The sequence below is a fragment of the Nerophis lumbriciformis genome, linkage group LG07 (genome assembly GCF_033978685.3).
Source record: "Nerophis lumbriciformis linkage group LG07, RoL_Nlum_v2.1, whole genome shotgun sequence".
In the NCBI taxonomy this organism is placed as follows: Eukaryota; Metazoa; Chordata; class Actinopteri; order Syngnathiformes; family Syngnathidae; genus Nerophis; species Nerophis lumbriciformis.
The window spans coordinates 840,009-862,500 of NC_084554.2; the positions used below are offsets into that span (position 1 = coordinate 840,009).

General features: G+C 35.5%; 2 protein-coding genes across 2 annotated transcripts in view; one reads left to right on the forward strand and one right to left on the reverse strand.

The window, feature by feature from the left end:
• Nucleotides 1-70: 70 nt before the first annotated feature.
• On the reverse strand, nucleotides 71-15,441 carry LOC133609903 (uncharacterized). The gene is made up of 5 exons (XM_061965954.1): nucleotides 15,334-15,441; nucleotides 11,676-11,784; nucleotides 8,297-8,416; nucleotides 8,145-8,223; nucleotides 71-220 (listed from the first exon to the last, which is right to left on the reverse strand). The coding sequence occupies exons 1-5, from the start codon at nucleotides 15,426-15,428 to the stop codon at nucleotides 129-131; spliced, it is 495 nt and encodes a 164-aa protein (XP_061821938.1). The 5' UTR covers nucleotides 15,429-15,441; the 3' UTR covers nucleotides 71-128.
• The window catches only part of LOC133609905 (dual specificity calcium/calmodulin-dependent 3',5'-cyclic nucleotide phosphodiesterase 1C-like), a 72,950-nt gene continuing 53,343 nt past the window's right edge, over nucleotides 2,886-22,492 (forward strand). Inside the window, exons 1-3 of the mRNA XM_061965957.1 lie at nucleotides 2,886-3,180; nucleotides 3,635-3,836; nucleotides 8,905-9,106. Of these exons, the coding sequence (XP_061821941.1) occupies nucleotides 9,088-9,106 (19 nt within the window). The 5' untranslated portion in view covers nucleotides 2,886-3,180; nucleotides 3,635-3,836; nucleotides 8,905-9,087. The remainder of the gene's footprint in view (nucleotides 3,181-3,634; nucleotides 3,837-8,904; nucleotides 9,107-22,492) is intronic.

Here is a 22,492-nt window from a genome sequence, read left to right on the forward strand (position 1 = left end):
AATCAAAGCTCCTTCCTTTTTTCAATCGCACGCAGCATTCTCACAGGTATGAGGCAAAAATCAACCCGTACCCACTGTATAATAATAATGATGATGATGATGAAAGAAGAGTGTAGTTGCAGTACAAGTCAGTCGAGGGCACAGTTGGCTGAGGAGCGTTGAGTACATAAGAAGTCACTGGTCATCTCCCTGTAACCTCTGACCTCTGTGAGACTACTTCCTGTTGGAGGACAACGTGATTATTATCTATGCAATAACACAATTTATATATATATATATATATATATATATATATGTATGTGTGGGAAAAAAATCACAAGACTATTTCATCTCTACAGGCCTGTTTCATGAGGGGGGGTACCCTCAATCATCAGGAGATTTTAATGGGAGCATTCGCATACCATGGTTTATATAGGGCACAGAGTGGGTGGGTACAGGCTGGCCTAGGGGCGTGGTGATTGGCTCATGTGTTACCTAGGAGGTGTTTCCGTCTGTGGCGGCATGTTGTTACAATTTCGCTACGCTTGTTGAGGGATGACAGGTCTGGACGGTAAATAATAAACAGTTTCTCTTTCAAGCATAGGTTGCATCTTTTATTACCAATATTGTAAGGTGTGCTGGATGCAAGAATTTGCCATGTTATTGAATATTCAACATTATTGTCTTTGAGGTCCCAAATGTGTTTGCTGAGTTCTGTGGTATTTCGCAGGTTTTGGTTCCTGAAAGAAGCCTTGTGATTGTTCCATCTGGTTTTGAATTCTCCCTCGGTTAATCCTACATATGTGTCGGATGTGTTAATGTCCTTGCGTATTACCTTAGATTGGTAGACAACTGATGTTTGTAAGCACCCCCCGTTGAGAGGGCAATCAGGTTTCTTTCGACAGTTACATCCTTTGTTGGTTTTGGAGTCGCTCTGTCTGGGGGCCGACGGCTCATTTGCAATTGTTTTGTTGTGGTTTGAGATGATTTGTTGTATATTGTTCATGCAGCTGTAGCTCAATTTAATGTTGTTCTTGTTGAATATTTTTCTTAGGGTGTTGTCTTTGGGAAAGTGTTTGTCAATCAGATTGAGGAATTTGTGTCCAATGTTCGTTGAGACGTTTTTTGCTGTATGGGGGGTTGTACCAGATGATGTCGTTTCGTTTTCTGTTCTTTTTTGGCTGGTTTCCTGGCGTGGGTTCATAGGTGAGGGTGAAATTGTATCCGCTTTCATCAAGGGCTTTTTGGTACGGGGGGGTTGCTTGGTCAAATTCAGCTTTGCTAGATGACAGCATCGATAGCCTTTTATTGATTCCGGTAGGTATTCTTTTCGTGGTGGTGGGTGGGTGGTTGCTGTCATGGTGCACGTATTGGAGTGTTGTGTTGGGTTTCGTGAATGGTTGGTAGCTGTTATTTCTCAGGTTGAAAGTGACGTCAAGGAAGTTGACGGTTTGCTTGTTGGCTTCAATCGTGATCCGTAGGCCGTTCTCTTTGAAAATTTGGCATATGCGCTTCTTGGTATTCTCGCTGCTCCTTGGCGAGGCGCGACACACTGCCAGTCCGTCATCACGGTAAATACCAAGGTTCAGATTGAGGCTGGCGAGCTGGGAGAGGAGGAAACTCCCAACGAGTTCACACGTTTCTGCTCCGTCAAAACTTCCCATAGTGACGTCAAATGTTGCATTGTTCTTTTTTTGCCATGGTGTACTGTTGTGGATGAGAATGGAGTCTTTTGCGTGGATGATGATGTTTCTTTCGTTGCCTGTGATTGAGTCGTAGTCTGAGGCGAAGTCTAGTGCTTGAGTCAGTAGGTCTTGCGTGATGGAAGGGTAAAATTCCTCGATATCAAAGGAGATAAAGTTGTGCTGTTGTTTGTCTTGGATGTTGTTGAACCATTTGATTACTGCTGCTGTATTTCTCCATTGGTTGAGTGGTGTTTTGTCCTTGATTTTTGTGTTGACTCTGTCCAGGATTATTTTGCTGATTTTTCCTATTTCAGATTTAGTTGGGTTTAGTGGTAATAAAAGATGCAACCTATGCTTGAAAGAGAAACTGTTTATTATTTACCGTCCAGACCTGTCATCCCTCAACAAGCGCAGCGAAATTGTAACAGCATGCCGCCACAGACGGAAACACCTCCTAGGTAACACATGAGCCAATCACCACGCCCCTACGCCAGCCTGTACCTACCCACTCTGTGCCCTATATAAACCATGGTATGTGAATGCTCCCATTAAAATCTCCTGATGATTGAGGGTACCCCCCCTCATGAAACAGGCCTGTAGAGATGAAATAGTCTTGTGATTTTTTTCCCCACACATACATATATATATAGATGTATGTATATATATATGTATTCTGACGCTTGACGTGTAAGTGTACGTTTAAAAACATATTGATCTGCAATAAAAGCGCTTTGTTTCAATTGTACTGTTTGTATTTCAAAATAAAATTCACCAAACTGACTGGCTGCGGCGATGATTGACACGTCATTACAACGCTGACAGCCAATAGACACACCAGACCCCGCCTCCACACTTTCCGATTATCACCAAATGATGTTAAAGAAAGCAGAGCAACGCTTTTATTTTGACACAAAATAATTAAAACAATTTGTTAAAATGATGCATGTCGAATATATTGATAACTCCAATAATATATGAGTGTTTATTTATGGCTGTCAGGTTAGTGGATGTTTTGGTCATGCACTTTTCTTTTCATGAATAGGATTTGGAGAAAACTAAAAACGATTGGTTTATTTGAATTTTATTTTGAAATATTTTTTTTAATATATTTAAAAAAATTTAAATCACCACTCAGAAATAACAAATAAAACAGACAAGAAACATATTTTCTATAAATATATTCTGACGCGTGACGTGTAAGTGTTCATTTAAAAACATACTGATCCGTAATAAAAGCGCTTTGTTTCGATTGTACTGTTTGTATTTCAAAATAAAATTCACCAAACTGACTGTGGCCGCGTCAATGATTGACAGGTCATTACAACGCTGACAGCCAATAGAAGGTTAGATCCCGCCTCCACACTTCAAACTGTCCAATAGGAGGAGTGACAGGAAGTTGGACCAAATGGGTGTCTCATAAGGAAATAGCGGTGGGAACCATTTCCGTGTAACACCAAACAATGGGCCAACGTAAAAGAAGGCTTTTAAAACAAAGTTATGTCGACAAAACAGAAAAGTAAGATCATTTTTATTGTCATAAACTTCGATTTTTTGTAACTGTTTTGTTTTCATGTGCTGTGACTTTTAGCGCGAGAAGGAAATACACAGTGGCTAACGTTAGCTTCAAGCTAGGTGAAGTTTGTGGCTTAAATCTGCGTATTTTTACGGAATTATGGATGCAATGTGCGAGTGTAAATTATTATGAACTAGATGATGTGTGAATGCTCCAATGCTGAAGTTGAAGTGAAATGCTGACAGAATGTAGCAAAAATTAAAATCACCACTTAGAAGAAACAAAAACAAAAAACAGAAAAGAAATAGATTTGTTGTATATATTCTGACGCTTGACGTGTAAGTGTTCATTTAAAAACATACTGATCCGTAATAAAAGCGCTTTGTTTCAATTGTACTGTTTGTATTTCAAAATAAAATTCACCAAACATGACTGTGGCTGCGTCGATGATTGACAGGTCATTACAACGCTGACAGCCAATAGAAGGCCAGACCCCGCCTCCACACTTCAAACTGTCCAATAGGAGGAGTGACAGGAAGTTGGACCTAATGGGTGTCTCATAAGGAAATAGCGGTGGGAACCATTTCCGTGTAACACCAAACAATGGGCCAACGTAAAAGAAGGCTTTTAAAACAAAGTTATGTCGACAAAACAGAAAGGTAAGAGAATATTTATTCTCATAAACTTCGATTTTTTTTGTAACTGTTTTGTTGCCCGGACAACAGCTTGCCCTCCATAGTTCCTTGCCCAGGCCATGTAGATCCACTAGTCCTAGTTGCATGGAGATGGCCTAAATGTCTTTAAAATGCTTTTTATTTCGTATTTTTTTTAAATGTTCGTTAAATAATAATTATTTTTTTTAAATATGAATGATTAAGAATCAGGATTATTTGTACACTCCTAATTCCTAGTATATCATGAGTTTATCAAAGTAGTGATGGGTTGATGAGGCGTCATGAAGCGTTTCGACACATTGCAAAAGTGTGTCGATACTGTGTCGATACTGTGTCACTAAATACTGACATCTGCTGGACATTAAATATCCCTGAGGGCAACCTATGGACCGACTCAACTGACACTGATTTGATGCCCTAGTACAGGGGTCACCAGGGCCGGCCCGTGGCATAGGCCGTATAGGCAAATGCTAAGGGCGCCGTCCATAAGGGGGCACCACGCCAGTGCCACAAATGTTGGAGAAAAAAAAAAAGAAAAAAAAGTTGGTACTATTATTTCTAAATACAAAAAATAATCCCACGTTAATTAAAATGCAAAGTAAAGCCTATTTAATAGAAATATTATTTGTTACAACATCACGCCTCCTCCCCCCGCACGGTGCGCCCCCTCCCTTCCCGTATCATGACTCTTTTTGGACGTCACCACATCAAAAAATCAACACAAGATGTCAAAACGGCCAAAACTGTCAGGTGCCCAGGGAAGAAAAAAGAGAAAAGAAGAGGAGGAGAAACGAGAAAAGACAAGAGGTAGCAGGTAGGTAACGTTAGCCTACATGAAATTATTTGTCTGTTACAGAATGTGATAGTAACCTGGCTTTTTAGCATTAAGCTAATGCTACATGATTCGGCAATTGCTAATCAATAAATAGCTAGTTCTGTTTTAACGTCGGGTTAATATTGTGGAGTGGGCTAAATTGTTATGGAAAATAATAATGTAACGTTAGGTAATTACAGTACTCCCACCTTACATTCCCCAGGGACATTTGTATTAGATCTTTTAAGCAGGTGTTTTTTGTTTACATTGTTATTGCCTTCTGGTTAGATAATGTTTGCCCTGCAGGTAATAGTCACTTTTCCACCCCTTTACTTATAGTTGTAAGTAAAAAAAAAAAAGGTCACAGACAAAGCTATTCGGGTTCTTGTGAGTATATACACTTCACTGCCGATGTGGGGGGGCGCCACCTAAAATCTTGCCTAGGGCGCCAGATTGGGGTCACCAACCTTTTTGAAACCAAAAACTACTTCTTGGGTACTGATTAATGCGAAGGGCTACCAGTTTGATACACACTTAAATAAATAAATATATTGTCATTTGTAAGTTACACGGAAGTGTGATTTAAACAAGAATAGCGAAATAAATTAATTTATATATATAAAAAAAATGGGTATTTCTGTCTGTCATTCCGTTGTACATTTTTTTTTCCCTTTTACAGAAGGTTTTTTGTAGAGAATAAATGATGAAAAAAAACACTTAATTGAACGGTTTAAAAGAGGAGAAAACATGAAAAAAAATTAAAATAAAATTTTGAAACATAGTTTATCTTCAATTTCGACTCTTTAAAATTCAAAATTCAACCGACAAAAAGAAGAGAAAAACTAGCTAATTTGAATCTTTTTGAAAAAATTAAAAAAAAATTTTTATGAAACATCATTAGTAATTTTTCCTGATTAAGATACATTTTAGAATTTTGATGACATGTTTTAAATTGGTTCAAATCCAATCTGCACTTTGTTAGAATATTTAACAAATTAGACCAAGCTATATTTCTAACAAAGACAAATCAGTATTTCTTCTAGATTTTCCAGAACAAAAATTTCAAAAGAAATTCAAAATACTTTGAAATAAGATTTAAATTTGATTCTACAAATTTTCTAGATTTGCCAGAATAATTTTTTTTGAATTTTAATCATAGTAAGTTTGAAGAAATATTTCACAAATATTCTTCGTCGAAAAACCAGAAGCTAAAATATTTACCGTATTTTCCGCACTATAAGGCGCACCTAAAAACCACAAATTTTCTCAAAAGCTGACAGTGCGCCTTATAACCCGGTGCGCTTTATATATGGATTAATATTAAGATTCATTTTCATTAAGTTTCGGTCTCGCAACTACGGTAAACAGCCGCCATCTTTTTTCCCCGTAGAAGAGGAAGTGCTTCTTCTTCTACGCAAGCAACCGCCAAGGTAAGCACCCGCCCCCATAGAACAGGAAGCGCTTCTTCTTCTACTGTAAGCAACCACCCGCCCGCGTAGAAGAAGAAGAAGCGCGCGGATATTACGTTTCATTTCCTTTGTGTGTTTACATCTGTAAAGACCACAAAATGGCTCCTACTAAGCGACAGGGATCCGGTTCATGAAAAGACGCAATCTCTCCATCCACACACGGACTACTATTTCACAGCAACTGCCTAAAGACTTTCAAGAAAAGCTGGCTACTTTCCGTGCATATTGTAAAAACAAGATAGCTGAAAAAAAGATCCGGCCAGAGAACATTATCAACATGGACGAGGTTCCACTGACTTTTGATATTCCTGTGAACTGCACTGTGGATACAACGGGAGCACGTACGGTGAATATTCGCACCACAGGGAATGAGAAGTCATCCTTCACTGTGGTTCTAGCTTGCCATGCTAATGGCCAGAAACTTCCACCCATGGTGATATTCAAAAGGAAGACCTTGCCAAAAGAGACCTTTCCAGCCGGCGTCATCATAAAAGCTAACTCGAAGGGATGGATGAAGAAAAGATGAGCGAGTGGTTAAGGTAAGTTTAAGTTTACGCGAAGAGGCCGGGTGGCTTTTTTCACGCAGCTCCGTCCATGTTGATATACGACTCCATGCGCGCCCACATCACGCTGGTTTTTAATATATTATTAAAGTTTGACTGACCTATCTGACTGTTTTTTTGACATTCCTTTAGCGCAGTTAGATGCGGCTTACAACACGGGGCGGCTTATAGGTGGACAAAGTTTTGAAATATGCCGTTCATTGAAGGCGCGGCTTATAACCCAGGGCGCCTTATGGTGTGGAAAATACGGTATTATTCTTTACAATAATAATTTAAAAAAAAATTACTTGAACATTGATTTAAATTGTCAGGAAAGAAGAGGAAGAAATTTAAAAGGTAAAAAGGTATATTTGTTTAAAAATCCTAAAATCATTTTTAAGGTTGTATTTTTTTCTCTAAAATTGTATTTCTAAAAGTAATAAGAAGCAAAGTAAAAAAATAAATGAATTTATTTAAACTCATCCATTTTCTACCGCTTATTCCAAGTGAAGACCAAGTCTTTAGAATATTTTCTTGGATTTTCAAATTCTATTTGAGTTTTGTCTCTTTTAGAATTAAAAATGTGGAGCAAAGCGAGACCAGCTTGCTAGTAAATAAATACAATTAAAAAAAATAGAGGCAGCTCACTGGTAAGTGCTGCTCTTTGAGCTATTTTTAGAACAGGCCAGCGGGCGACTGATCTGGTCCTTACGGGCTACCTGGTGACCGCGTTGGTGACCCCTGCCCTAGTATATACAATAATATAAACCAAGTCATTTAGGATTATTTCATATCTTCATTTCAATAAAAATATATTTGTATCTTTTTTAGATACAGTCAATAAATAATGTGAACAATGTGTACATACATCCAACTGACTTACCTTCCATGAAGTTACAGTAGTTGTACATACATCCAACTGACTTACCTTCCATGAGGTTACAGTAGTTGTACATACATCCAACTGACTTACCTTCCATGAGGTTACAGTAGTTGTACATACATCCAACTGACTTACCTTCCATGAAGTTACAGTAGTTGTACATACATCCAACTGACTTACCTTCCATGAAGTTACAGTAGTTGTACATACATCCAACTGACTTACCTTCCATGAAGTTACAGTAGTTGTACATACATCCAACTGACTTACCTTCCATGAAGTTACAGTAGTTGTACATACATCCAACTGACTTACCTTCCATGAGGTTACAGTAGTTGTACATACATCCAACTGACTTACCTTCCATGAGGTTACAGTAGCTGTACATACATCCAACTGACTTACCTTCCATGAAGTTACAGTAGTTGTACATACATCCAACTGACTTACCTTCCATGAGGTTACAGTAGCTGTACATACATCCAACTGACTTACCTTCCATGAGGTTACAGTAGTTGTACATACATCCAACTGACTTACCTTCCATGAAGTTACAGTAGTTGTACATACATCCAACTGACTTACCTTCCATGAGGTTGTAGAGGTTGCAGTAGTTGTTGCCGTGGTCTCGGACCACAAACCAGGTCTGGGAGATGGACATGGCCTGCAGGTCATGTTCAGATCCCACATGGAGTTAGTGAGCATTATTGAGAAAGACCGTGTGATATTGTACCTACAGAAATATGACATCCAGTGAAGAAGTGGTATGGCACCAGGCGGAAGTTGATGACTTGTTGGTACCTCGTCAATGGAGTGGTGTGTTTGGCAGATATAAAGTGCACCGTGGCAGAATGTAGCTGCAAAACACCAAACCTTATATGACATAATGCTGCTTTTGTAACTGGAGTAGCAAAAATCATAGATTTGATTTGCATCTAATCAAATGACTTTAATAAACAACGTGCCATTATAACCAAGTGATGTTAAATAAAGCTTTTATGTTTGACACAAAATAATTAAACATTCTGTTAAAATGATGCATGTTCAATATTGATAACTCCAATAATATATGAAAACAAAAAAACGATTTATTTGAATTTTATTTTGAAGAATTTTTTTTTAAATGTTTATTTCCTGTAGCAAAAATTAAAATCACCACTTAGAAGAAACAAAAACAAAAAAACAGACAAGAAATAGATTTGTTGTATATATTCTCACGCTTGACGTGTAAGTGTTCATTGAAAAACATATTGATCCGTAATAAAAGCGCTTTGTTTCAATTGTACTGTTTGTATTTCAAAATAAAATTCACCAAACTGACTGTGGCCGCGTCAATGATTGACAGGTCATTACAACGCTGACAGCCAATAGAAGGCCAGACCCCGCCTCCACACTTCAAACTGTCCAATAGGAGGAGTGACAGGAAGTTGGACCTAATGGGTGTCTCATAAGGAAATAGCGGTGGGAACTATTTCCGTGTAACACCAAACAATGGGCCAACGTAAAAGAAGAGTTTTAAAACAAAGTTATGTCGACAAAACAGAAAGGTAAGAGAATTTTTATTCTCATAAACTTCGATTTTTTGTAACTGTTTTGTTTACATGTGCTGTGACTTTTAGCGCGAGAAGGAAATACACAGTGGCTAACGTTAGCTTCAAGCTAGGTGAAGTTTGTGGCTTAAATCTGCGTATTTTTACGGAATTATGGATGCGACGTGCGAGTGTAAATTATTATGAACTAGATGATGTGTGAATGCTCCAATGCTGAAGTTAAAGTGAAATGCTGACAGAATGTAGTATGAATGTAAGAATAGTTTGAATGTTGAAGACTTTGAATTTCCAGGAAAACTGGAATTGGGTTTGGAAGTTGGGAAAGTGTTAGTTTGAATGTCCAGGATGAGTGGAATGTGTTGATGTTGGAATGCTTTCAATAGCTTTAAAAATGTGGGAATTGTGCAACTTGGAAAAATGTCCCATTCATTTCAATGGGAACTTCCTGGAAATTTGGGAATTTTGGGAAAAGCGAGATTTTTTTGAAAATGATTAGAAGCATGAATGTCCTGAATGAGCTGAATTGGTTGGTTTTGGAATTGTTTAAATCGGGCAAGAAATGTTGAAGTAGTAAATGGTATAAGGGAATTTCGTGAAAAGCGGGAATTTTGGGGGAAATGCTAAAAAAAAAATAGAATTTTGTAAATGGTTGGTGTTGGAATTTTTCAAATCGGTCGAGAAATGTTGAAGTAGTAACATTTTTAACTGAGAAGTGGTATTGCGGAATTCCTGGAATCACGAGAAAACCGGGAATTTTTCCAGTTAAGAAAAACAACTTAGTTGTTTGTCCTGATGAAGAGGAATGTTTTGACGGTGGAACGCTTGAAGTGGGTTGAAAAATGTGGAAGGAGTAGTCGCCAGGAAAAAGGGTGGAAATAGGGCTTTGGGAAACCAGAAATTCTGGAAAGTCCTGGAATTTTTTTTTGAACTTGGGAAAAAAAGTAGTCTGAATTTCCAGGACGGGTGGAATGTGTTGAAGGTGGAATGGTTTAAATCGGTTGAAAAAAATGTGGAAATGGTGGAAGTTTGAAAAATGGCCAATTCATTTTATTAACCAGTTAGTCAAGATGGGTATTAACAGTACTTTTATTAACCAGTTAGTCAATATGGGTATTAACACGTTTACTAACCCAGTTAGTCAAGATGGGTATTAACAGCACTTTTATTAACCAGTTAGTCAAGATGGGTAATAACAGTACTTTTATTAACCAAGTTAGTCAAGATGGGTATTAACAGCACTTTTATTAACCAGTTAGTCAAGATGGGTATTAACAGTACTTTTATTAACTCAGTTAGTCAAGATGGGTATTAACAGCACTTTTATTAACCAGTTAGTCAAGATGGGTATTAACAGCACTTTTATTAACCAGTTAGTCAAGATGGGTATTAACAGCACTTTTATTAACCAGTTAGTCAATATGGCTATTAACAGTACTTTTATTAACTCAGTTAGTCAAGATGGGTATTAACAGCACATTTATTAACCAGTTAGTCAAGATGGGTATTAGCAGTACTTTTATTAACCAGTTAGTCAATATGGGTATTAACAAGTTTACTAACCCAGTTAGTCAAGATGGGTATTAACAGTACTTTTATTAACCAGTTAGTCAAGATGGGTATTAACAGTACTTTTATTAACTCAGTTAGTCAAGATGGGTATTAACAGCACTTTTATTAACCAGTTAGTCAAGATGGGTATTAACACGTTTACTAACCCAGTTAGTCAAGATGGGTATTAACAGTACTTTTATTAACCAGTTTGTCAATATGGGTATTAACACGTTTACTAACCCAGTTAGTCAAGATGGGTATTAACAGCACTTTTATTAACCAGTTAGTCAAGATGGCTATTAACAGTACTTTTATTAACCAGTTAGTCAAGATGGCTATTAACAGTACTTTTATTAACCAGTTAGTCAAGATGGGTATTAACAGTACTTCTATTAACCAGTTAGTCAAGATGGGTATTAACAGCACTTTTATTAACCAGTTAGTCAAGATGGGTATTAACAGCACTTTTATTAACCAGTTAGTCAAGACGGGTATTAACAACACTTTTATTTACCAGTTAGTCAAGATGGCTATTAACAGTACTTTTATTAACCAGTTAGTCAAGATGGGTATTAACAGTACTTTTATTAACCAGTTAGTCAAGATGGGTATTAACAGCACTTTTATTAACCAGTTAGTCAAGATGGGTATTAACAGTACTTTTATTAACTCAGTTAGTCAAGATGGGTATTAACAGCACTTTTATTAACTAGTTAGTCAAGATAGGTATTAACAGCACTTTTATTAACCAGTTAGTCAAGATGGCTATTAACAGTACTTTTATTAACCAGTTAGTCAAGATGGGTATTAACAGTACTTTTATTAACCCAGTTAGTCAAGATGTGTATTAACAGTACTTTTATTAACCAGTTAGTCAATATGGGTATTAACAAGTTTACTAACCCAGTTAGTCAAGATGGGTATTAACAGTACTTTTATTAACCAGTTAGTCAAGATGGGTATTAACAGTACTTTTATTAACCAGTTAGTCAACATATTTATGTACAACACCAACCTTGTAGGAGCAGCGCTGTCCTCCACCGGTGCAGCCCGCCCTGCCTTCCCACTTCTTGATCTGCGATACCAGCGATTCATAAACCGCTTGACACGGTATCGCAACATACCTGCAAAATTAATCCTGTCACTGGAAATACATGAACCATTTACCAAGTTGTACGATTCTGAGGCATTCGCATGCAAAATTAGCTAAAAAAAAAAAAAGAAGCTAGCATGCTATCGCTAGCATGCTAACAGTTACCAAATGCTACCTACGAATCTTGAGGTGTACGGCTGAAAATTAAAAAGTTAGCATGCTTATGTAAGCAAGTGTCAAGTACCAAATTGTATGACTCTGAGGTGTAAGGCAGCAAAATTGGCACAAAAAAAATAGCATGCTAACAGTTAGCATATGTCACTTACCTAATGATATGACTCTGATGTGTGTGGCGGAAAAACTGGCTAAATAATAACTCGGCCTTCTAACGTTAACATGCTAACGTTAGCATGCTTACAGTTAACATGTCACGTACCAAGTTTAATGAACCTGAAGTGTATTGTTGAAAAATTGTCTCAATGGGTAGCATGTTAATGTTAGCATGCTAACAGTTAGCCCATGTCAAGTACCAAGTTATATGAATCTGAGGTGTACCGTGGCAAAATGAAGCTGTAAAAACTTATCATGCTAACATTAGCCTGCGCACAGTTGGCATTTTTCTAGTACCAAAGTTATAAGACTCTGGGGTAAACTGTAAAAAAAATGCCTATAAAGTTAGCATGCTAATGATGGCATGTTATTGCTGGCATGCTAACAGTTAACAAATGTGACCTACCAAGTTGTACGAATCTGAGGTGTACGGCGGAAAATTAAAAAGTTAGCATGCTTATGTAAGCAAGTGCAAAATTGGCAAAAAAAAAAATTAGCATGCTAACAGTTAGCATATGTCACTTACCTAATGATTTGACTCTGATGTGTGTGGCGGAAAAACTGGCTAAAAAATAACTGTTGACATGCTAGCGTGCTAACGTTAGCATGCTAACAGTTAACAAATGTTACCTACCAAGTTGTACTAATCTGAGGTGGACGGCGGAAAATCAAAAAGTTAGCATGGTTATGTAAGCAAGTGCATAATTGGCAAAATTTTTTTTAGCATGCTAACAGTTAGCATATGTCACTTACCTAATGATTTGACTCTGATGTGTGTGGCGGAAAAACGGGCTAAAAAAATAACTGTTGACATGCTAGCGTGCTAACGTTAGCATGCTAACAGTTAACAAATGTGACCTACCAAGTTGTACGAATCTGAGGTGTACGGCGGAAAATCAAAAAGTTAGCATGGTTATGTAAGCAAGCGCAAAATTGGCAAAAATTTTTTTAGCATGCTAACAGTTAGCATATGTCACTTACCTAATGATTTGACTCTCATGTGTATGGCGGAAAAACTGGCCAAAAAATAACTGTTAACATGCTAGCGTGCTAACGTTAGCATGCTAACAGTTAACAAATGTTACCTACCAAGTTGTACTAATCTGAGGTGTATGGCGGAAAATCAAAAAGTTAGCATGCTTATGTAAACAAGTGCAAAATTGGCAAAAAAAAAATTAGCTTGCTAACAGTTAGCATATGTCACTTACCTAATGATTTGACTCTGATGTGTGTGGCGGAAAAACGGGCTAAAAAATAACTGTTGACATGCTAGCGTGCTAACGTTAGCATGCTAACAGTTAACAAATGTTACCTACCAAGTTGTACGAATGTGAGGTGGACGGCGGAAAATCAAAAAGTTAGCATGCTTATGTAAGCAAGTGCAAAATTGGCACAAAAAAAATTAGCATGCTAACAGTTAGCATATGTCACTTACCTAATGATTTGACTCTGATGTGTGTGGCGGAAAAACGGGCTAAAAAATAATTGTTGACATGCTAGCGTGCTAATGTTAGCATGCTTACAGTTAACAAATGTTACCTACCAAGTTGTACTAATCTGAGGTGTACGGCGGAAAATCAAAAAGTTAGCATGCTTATGTAAGCAAGTGCAAAATTGGCACACAAAAAAATTAGCATGCTAACAGTTAGCATATGTCACTTACCTAATGATTTGACTCTGATGTGTATGGCGGAAAAACGGGCCAAAAAATAACTGTTAACATGCTAGCGTGCTAACGTTAGCATGCTAGCAGTTAACAAATGTTACCTACCAAGTTGTACTAATCTGAGGTGGACGGCGGAAAATCAAAAAGTTAGCATGGTTTTGTAAGCAAGCACAAAATTGGCAAATTTTTTTTTTAGCATGCTAACAGTTAGCATATGTCACTTACCTAATGATTTGACTCTGATGTGTATGGCGGAAAAACGGGCTAAAAATAACTCGACGTTCTAACGTTAGCATGCTTACAGTTAACATGTCACGTACCAAGTTGAATGAACCTGAAGTGCATTGTTGAAAAATTGGCTCAATGGGTAGCATGTTAATGTTAGCATGCTAACAGTTAACAAATGCTACCTACGAATCTTGAGGTGTACGGCTGAAAATTAAAAAGTTAGCATGCTTATGTAAGCAAGTGTCAAGTACCAAATTGTATGACTCTGAGGTGTAAGGCGGCAAAATTGGCACAAAAAAAATAGCATGCTAACAGTTAGCATATGTCACTTACCTAATGATATGACTCTGATGTGTGTGGCGGAAAAACCGGCTAAATAATAACTCGGCCTTCTAACGTTAACATGCTAGCATGCTAACGTTAGCATGCTTACAGTTAACATGTCACGTATCAAGTTAAATGAATCTGAAGTGTATTGTTGAAAAATTGGCTCAATGGGTAGCATGTTAATGTTAGCATGCTAACAGTTAGCCCATGTCAAGTACCAAGTTATATAAATCTGTGGTGTACCGTGGCAAAATGAAGCTGTAAAAACGTATCATGCTAACATTAGCCTGCGCACAGTTGGCATTTTTCTAGTACCAAAGTTAGAAGACTCTGGGGTAAACGGTAAAAAAAAATGCCTATAAAGTTAGCATGCTAATGATGGCATGTTATTGCTGGCATGCTAACAGTTAACAAATGTTACCTACCAAGTTGTACGAATCTAAGGTGTACGGCTGAAAATTAAAAAGTTAGCATGCTTATGTAAGCAAGTGCAAAATTGGCAAAATAATTTTAGCGTGCTAACAGTTAGCATATGCCACTTACCTAATGATTTGACTCTGATGCGGAAAAACTGGCTAAAAAATAATTGTTGACATGCTAGCGTGCTAACGTTAGCATGCTTACAGTTAACATGTCACGTACCAAGTTAAACTGTTGAAAAAGTGTCTCAAAAGGTAGCATGTTAATGTTAGCATGCTAACAGATAGCATGCACAGGGTGTGTGGCTGCAAAAATGAGGCAAAAAAGTGCGAACCCCGTTTCCATATGAGTTGGGAAATGGTGTCAGATGTAAATATAAACGGAATACAATGATTTGCAAATCATTGTATTCCGTTTATATTTACATCTAACACCATTTCCCAACTCATATGGAAACGGGGTTTGCATAACATTTTCAAAATAAGTTATTTCATATAAGAAGAAATGTTAAAAAGCTTGTTGAATGATGTTTATATAAAGTAATAAAAGTGACATTTAGGAGAGGACATACCATGTAGAATGCTAAAGAGTAATAAAAGTCATACTTACCATTGTACGGTGCACTGTGCGTGTAGAGGTCCTGCCGCAGTGACGTCACACAGTGTCAACAACAACACAACGCTGTAGAAGTAAACACACTTCATGATGCACCACAAGAAGAAGTTTGACGGGACAAGAAGAAAAGTGACAAGTTGAAAGGCGGATTGTAAAAAAAAAAGAGCAAACATCACAGGATCATCACGTGCTTGTGTCCTCCTGACGTAATGACGTAATGACATAATGACATAATGACGTAATGACATTTCCATGAGTCCAATCACGGCTGCTGTAAAGACATGTGATCTGCAGCAGCCTCTAGTGGCAGGTGGTGGTATGACAACAACAGCCTGGACTTCCTTTAATATGAAAATGTAATTTATGTACCATCATTTTAACAAACATTATCCCAAAATAATTAATAATTCCTTTTCCATTATTATTATTGTGATATTTTGAGATGGAAGTACTTTTGAGTGTACACGATACTTTATGTCACCCAAATGTTGTACCATGTTTTTGTTTGTTAACTCAAATTTACATTGAAAAATATTCATTTGTTTACATATGAACCAAATAAGCAATAGTACGTGTTTAAAGTTTATATTTAAACAAGTACTACATTGATACTACTTGTCTAAAGTGTATATTTATACATGTGTACACTAATACTACTTGTATAAACTGTATATTTATACATGTGCACACTAATACTACTTGTATAAACTGTATATTTATACATGTACACACTAATACTACTTGTATAAACTGTATATTTATACATGTGTACACTAATACTACTTGTATAAACTATACATTTATACATGTACACACTAATACTACTTGTATAAACTGTACATTTATACATGTACACACTAATACTACTTGTATAAACTGTACATTTATACATGTGTACACTAATACTACTTGTATAAACTGTATATTTATACATATGTACACTAATACTACTTGTATAAACTATACATTTATACATGTACACACTAATACTACTTGTATAAACTGTACATTTATACATGTACACACTAATACTACTTGTATAAACTGTACATTTATACATGTGTACACTAATACTACTTATATAAACTGTATATTTATACATGTGTACACTAATACTACTTGTATAAACTGTATATTTATACATGTACACACTAATACTACTTGTATAAACTGTATATTTATACATGTGTACACTAATACTACTTGTATAAACTGTATATTTATACATGTACACACTAATACTACTTGTATAAACTGTATATTTATACATGTACACACTAATACTACTTGTATAAACGGTATATTTATACATGTGTACACTAATACTACTTGTATAAACTGTATATTTATACATGTGTACACTAATACTACTTGTATAAACTGTATATTTATACATGTATACACTAATACTATTTGTATAAACTGTATATTTATACATGTGTACACTAATACTACTTGTATAAACTGTATATTTATACATGTGTACACTAATACTACTTGTATAAACTGTATATTTATACATGTATACACTAATACTACTTGTATAAACTGTATATTTATACATGTGTACACTAATACTACTTGTATAAACTGTATATTTATACATGTGTACACTAATACTACTTGTATGAACTGTACATTTATACATGTGTACACTAATAGTACTTGTATAAACTGTATATTTATACATGTGTACACTAATACTACTTGTATAAACTGTATATTTATACATGTGTACACTAATACTACTTGTATAAACTGTATATTTATACATGTACACACTAATACTACTTGTATAAACGGTATATTTATACATGTGTACACTAATACTACTTGTATAAACTGTACATTTATACATGTGTACACTAATACTACTTGTATAAACTGTATATTTATACATGTACACGCTAATACTACTTGTATAAACTGTACATTTATACATGTACACACTAATACTACTTGTATAAACTGTACATTTATACATGTACACACTAATACTACTTGTATAAACTGTATATTTATACATGTACACACTAATACTACTTGTATAAACTGTATATTTATACATGTGTACACTAATACTATTTGTATAAACTGTACATTTATACATGTGTACACTAATACTACTTGTATGAACTGTACATGTATACATGTACACACTACTACAACTTGTGTATAATTAGACATGTAGTACTAGCTGTGTATAGTGTACATGTATATGTAGAAGAGGAATGAAGTATTCATGTGTATTTCCAAGGGGAGTACAGGAGGAGGAGGAGGAGGTGACGTCTCATCAGCTGCTCAGTGTGCGGCACTCTTGCAACACAATCGCTGCAACACAACACAATCACTGCAACACAATCAGTGCAAGACAAAGAAAGAGTGCAAGAGTCTTTGCATGATGTGGAAGAAAGAAGGTTTTAAGAAGTGCAGAAGTGCAACTTTCAGCATTGATGGATTTAACTTCACTATTGGTAAGTACTACAACATTTGTATATTTGACTCTTGCATCACCTACATACATGTGTACTTCTTGTACATGTACGTATATACTTCTTGTAGTATACGTAGTCATGCACATGTACGTATATACTTGTAGTATACTTGCTCATATACATGTGTATACTTCTTGTAGTATACTTAGTCATGTACATGTACTGTATATACTTGTAGTATACTTGCTCATATACATGTGTACTTGTTGTAGTATACTTAGTCATGCACATGTCTATACTTGTTGAAGTGTACTTGCTCATATACATGTGTGTACTTGTTGTAGTATACTTAGTCATGCACATGTACTGTATATACTTGTAGTATACTTGCTCATATACATGTGTACTTGTAGTATACTTAGTCATGTACATGTCTATACTTGTTGAAGTGTACTTGCTCATATACATGTGTATACTTCTTGTAGTATACTTAGTCATGCACATGTACTGTATATACTTGTAGTGTACTTGCTCATATACATGTGTATACTTCTTGTAGTATACTTAGTCATGCACATGTACTGTATATACTTGTAGTATACTTGCTCATATACATGTGTACTTGTTGTAGTATACTTAGTCATGCACATGTCTATACTTGTTGAAGTGTACTTGCTCATATACATGTGTGTGCTTGTTGTAGTATACTTAGTCATGCACATGTACTGTATATACTTGTAGTATACTTGCTCATATACATGTCTATACTTGTTGTAGTATACTTAGTCATGTACATGTCTGTACTTGTTGAAGTGTACTTGCTCATATACATGTCTATACTTCTTGTAGTATACTTAGTCATGCACATGTACCGTATATACTTGTAGTATACTTGCTCATATACATGTGTATACTTCTTGTAGTATACTTAGTCATGCACATGTACTGTATATACTTGTAGTATACTTGCTCATATACATGTCTATACTTGTTGTAGTATACTTAGTCATGCACATGTCTATACTTGTTGAAGTGTACTTGCTCATATACATGTGTTGTAGTATACTTGCTCATATACTTGTCTATACTTGTTGCAATATACTTGCTCATATACATGTGTATGTACAGGTATATACTTGTTGTAGTATACTTGCTCATATACATGTCTATGTCTATACTTATTGTAGTATGCTTGCTCATATACATGTATATACTTGTTGTAGTATACTTGCTCATATACATGTCTACGTATATACTTATTGTAGTATACTTGCTCATATACATGTATATACTTGTTGTAGTATACTTGCTCATATACATGTCTATGTCTATACTTATTGTAGTATGCTTGCTCATATACATGTCTATACTTGTTGTAGTATACTTGCTCATATACATGTCTACGTATATACTTATTGTAGTATACTTGCTCATATACATGTATATACTTGTTGTAGTATACTTGCTCATATACATGTCTATGTATATACTTATTGTAGTATGCTTGCTCATATACATGTATATACTTGTTGTAGTATACTTGCTCATATACATGTCTATGTATATACTTATTGTAGTATGCTTGCTCATATACATGTATATACTTGTTGTAGTATACTTGCTCATATACATGTATATACTTGTTGTAGTATACTTGCTCATATACATGTCTATGTATATACTTATTGTAGTATGCTTGCTCATATACATGTATATACTTGTTGTAGTATACTTGCTCATATACATGTATATACTTGTTGCAATATACTTGCTCATATACATGTCTATGTATATACTTATTGTAGTATACTTGCTCATATACATGTCTATACTTGTTGTAGTATACTTGCTCATATACATGTCTATACTTGTTGTAGTATACTTGCTCATATACATGTCTATACTTGTTGTAGTGTACTTGCTCATATACATGTCTATACTTGTTGTAGTATACTTAGTCATGTACATGTCTATACTTGTTGAAGTGTACTTGCTCATGTACATGTCTATACTTGTTGAAGTGTACTTGCTCATATACATGTCTATACTTGTTGTAGTATACTTAGTCATGTACATGTCTATACTTGTTGTAGTATACTTGCTCATATACATGTCTATACTTGTTGTAGTATACTTGCTCATATACATGTCTATACTTGTTGTAGTATACTTGCTCATATACATGTCTATACTTGTTGTAGTATACTTAGTCATGTACATGTCTATACTTGTTGAAGTGTACTTGCTCATATACATGTCTATACTTGTTGTAGTGTACTTGCTCATATACATGTCTATACTTGTTGTAGTATACTTGCTCATATACATGTCTATACTTGTTGTAGTATACTTGCTCATATACATGTCTATACTTGTTGTAGTATACTTGCTCTTATACATGTCTATACTTGTTGTAGTATACTTAGTCATGTACATGTCTATACTTGTTGTAGTATACTTGCTCATATACATGTCTATACATGTTGTAGTATACTTGCTCATATACATGTCTATACTTGTTGTAGTATACTTAGTCATGTACATGTCTATACTTGTTGAAGTGTACTTGCTCATATATATGTCTATACTTGTTGTAGTATGCTTGCTCATATACATGTCTATACTTGTTGTAGTATACTTGCCCATATACATGTCTGTACTTGTTGTAGTATACTTGCTCATATACATGTCTATACTTGTTGTAGTATACTTAGTCATGTACATGTCTATACTTGTTGTAGTATACTTGCTCATATACATGTCTATACTTGTTGTAGTATACTTGCTCATATACATGTCTATACTTGTTGTAGTATACTTGCTCATATACATGTCTATACTTGTTGTAGTATACTTGCTCTTATACATGTCTATACTTGTTGTAGTATACTTAGTCATGTACATGTCTATACTTGTTGAAGTGTACTTGCTCATATACATGTCTATACTTGTTGTAGTATACTTGCTCATATACATGTCTATACTTGTTGTAGTATACTTGCTCATATACATGTCTATACTTGTTGTAGTATACTTGCTCATATACATGTGTACTTGTTGTAGTATACTTAGTCATGTACATGTCTATACTTGTTGAAGTGTACTTGCTCATATACATGTCTATACTTGTTGTAGTGTACTTAGTCATGTACATGTCTATGTATATACTTATTGTAGTATACTTGCTCATATACATGTATATACTTGTTGTAGTATACTTGCTCATATACTCTTATATGTATATACCTGGTCATAAATATGTGTATGTCTATACTTGTTGTAGTATACTTGGACATAAACATGTATATGTCTATACTTGTTGTAGTATACTTGGACATAAACATGTATATGTCTATACTTGTTGTAGTATACTTGGACATAAACATGTATATGTCTATACTTGTTGTAGTATACTTGGACATAAACATGTATATGTCTATACTTGTTGTAGTATACTTGGACATAAACATGTATATGTCTATACTACTTAATAGTAGTAATGTATGTATTGTATACAAAGTGTAGATGATATTTGAATAGGTAGTACAGACTGGAGTGTAAATCACCTGTAGTGTTTATTGCTGTCTCTATGGTAACCAGGAGTGCTGGCAATTTAGTGTGTGTGTGTGTGTGTGTGTGTGTGTGTGTGTGTGTGTGTGTGTGTGTGTGTGTGTGTGTGTGTGTGTGTGTGTGTGTGTGTGTGTGTGTGTGTGTGTGTGTGTGTGTGTGTGTGTGTTGTCAAGGTGCTGAGTTGAAGGATTAGGAATGAAGAGCAATCATGTTTGCTGATTTGATCACTGTAGTAAGTACAGTAGTACTACATGTAGTACCATGTATTATCATTACTACAGTATGTACAATAGTACTACATGTAGTACAATGTATTATCATTACTACAGTATGTACAATAGTACCACATGTAGTACAATGTATTACCATCTCTATAATATGTACAGTAGTGCATAATGTAGTACAATGTATTATCACCACAGTAAGTAAAAAGTGTTTAGTTGTACATTTATGTATATATATATATATATATATATATATATATATATATATATATATATATATATATATATATATATGCATATGTGTGTATGTATGTATATATATATATATATATAAGTATATACATATGTATATATGTACATATATGTACATATATGTATATATACATATATATATATATGTATATATGACGGAGCAGAAACGTGTGAACTCGTTGGGAGTTTCCTCCTCTCCCAGCTCGCTAGCCTCAATCTGAACCTTGGTATTTACCGTGATGACAGACTGGCAGTGTGTCGCGCCTCGCCAAGGAGCAGCGAGAATACCAAGAAGCGCATATGCCAAATTTTCAAAGAGAACGGCCTACGGATCACGATTGAAGCCAACAAGCAAACCGTCAACTTCCTCGACGTCACTTTCAACCTGAGAAATAACAGCTACCAACCATTCACGAAACCCAACACAACACTCCAATACGTGCACCATGACAGCAACCACCCACCCACCACCACGAAAAGAATACCTACCGGAATTAATAAAAGGCTATCGATGCTGTCATCTAGCAAAGCTGAATTTGACCAAGCAACCCCCCCGTACCAAAAAGCCCTTGATGAAAGCGGATACAATTTCACCCTCACCTATGAACCCACGCCAGGAAACCAGCCAAAAAAAGAACAGAAAACGAAACGACATCATCTGGTACAACCCCC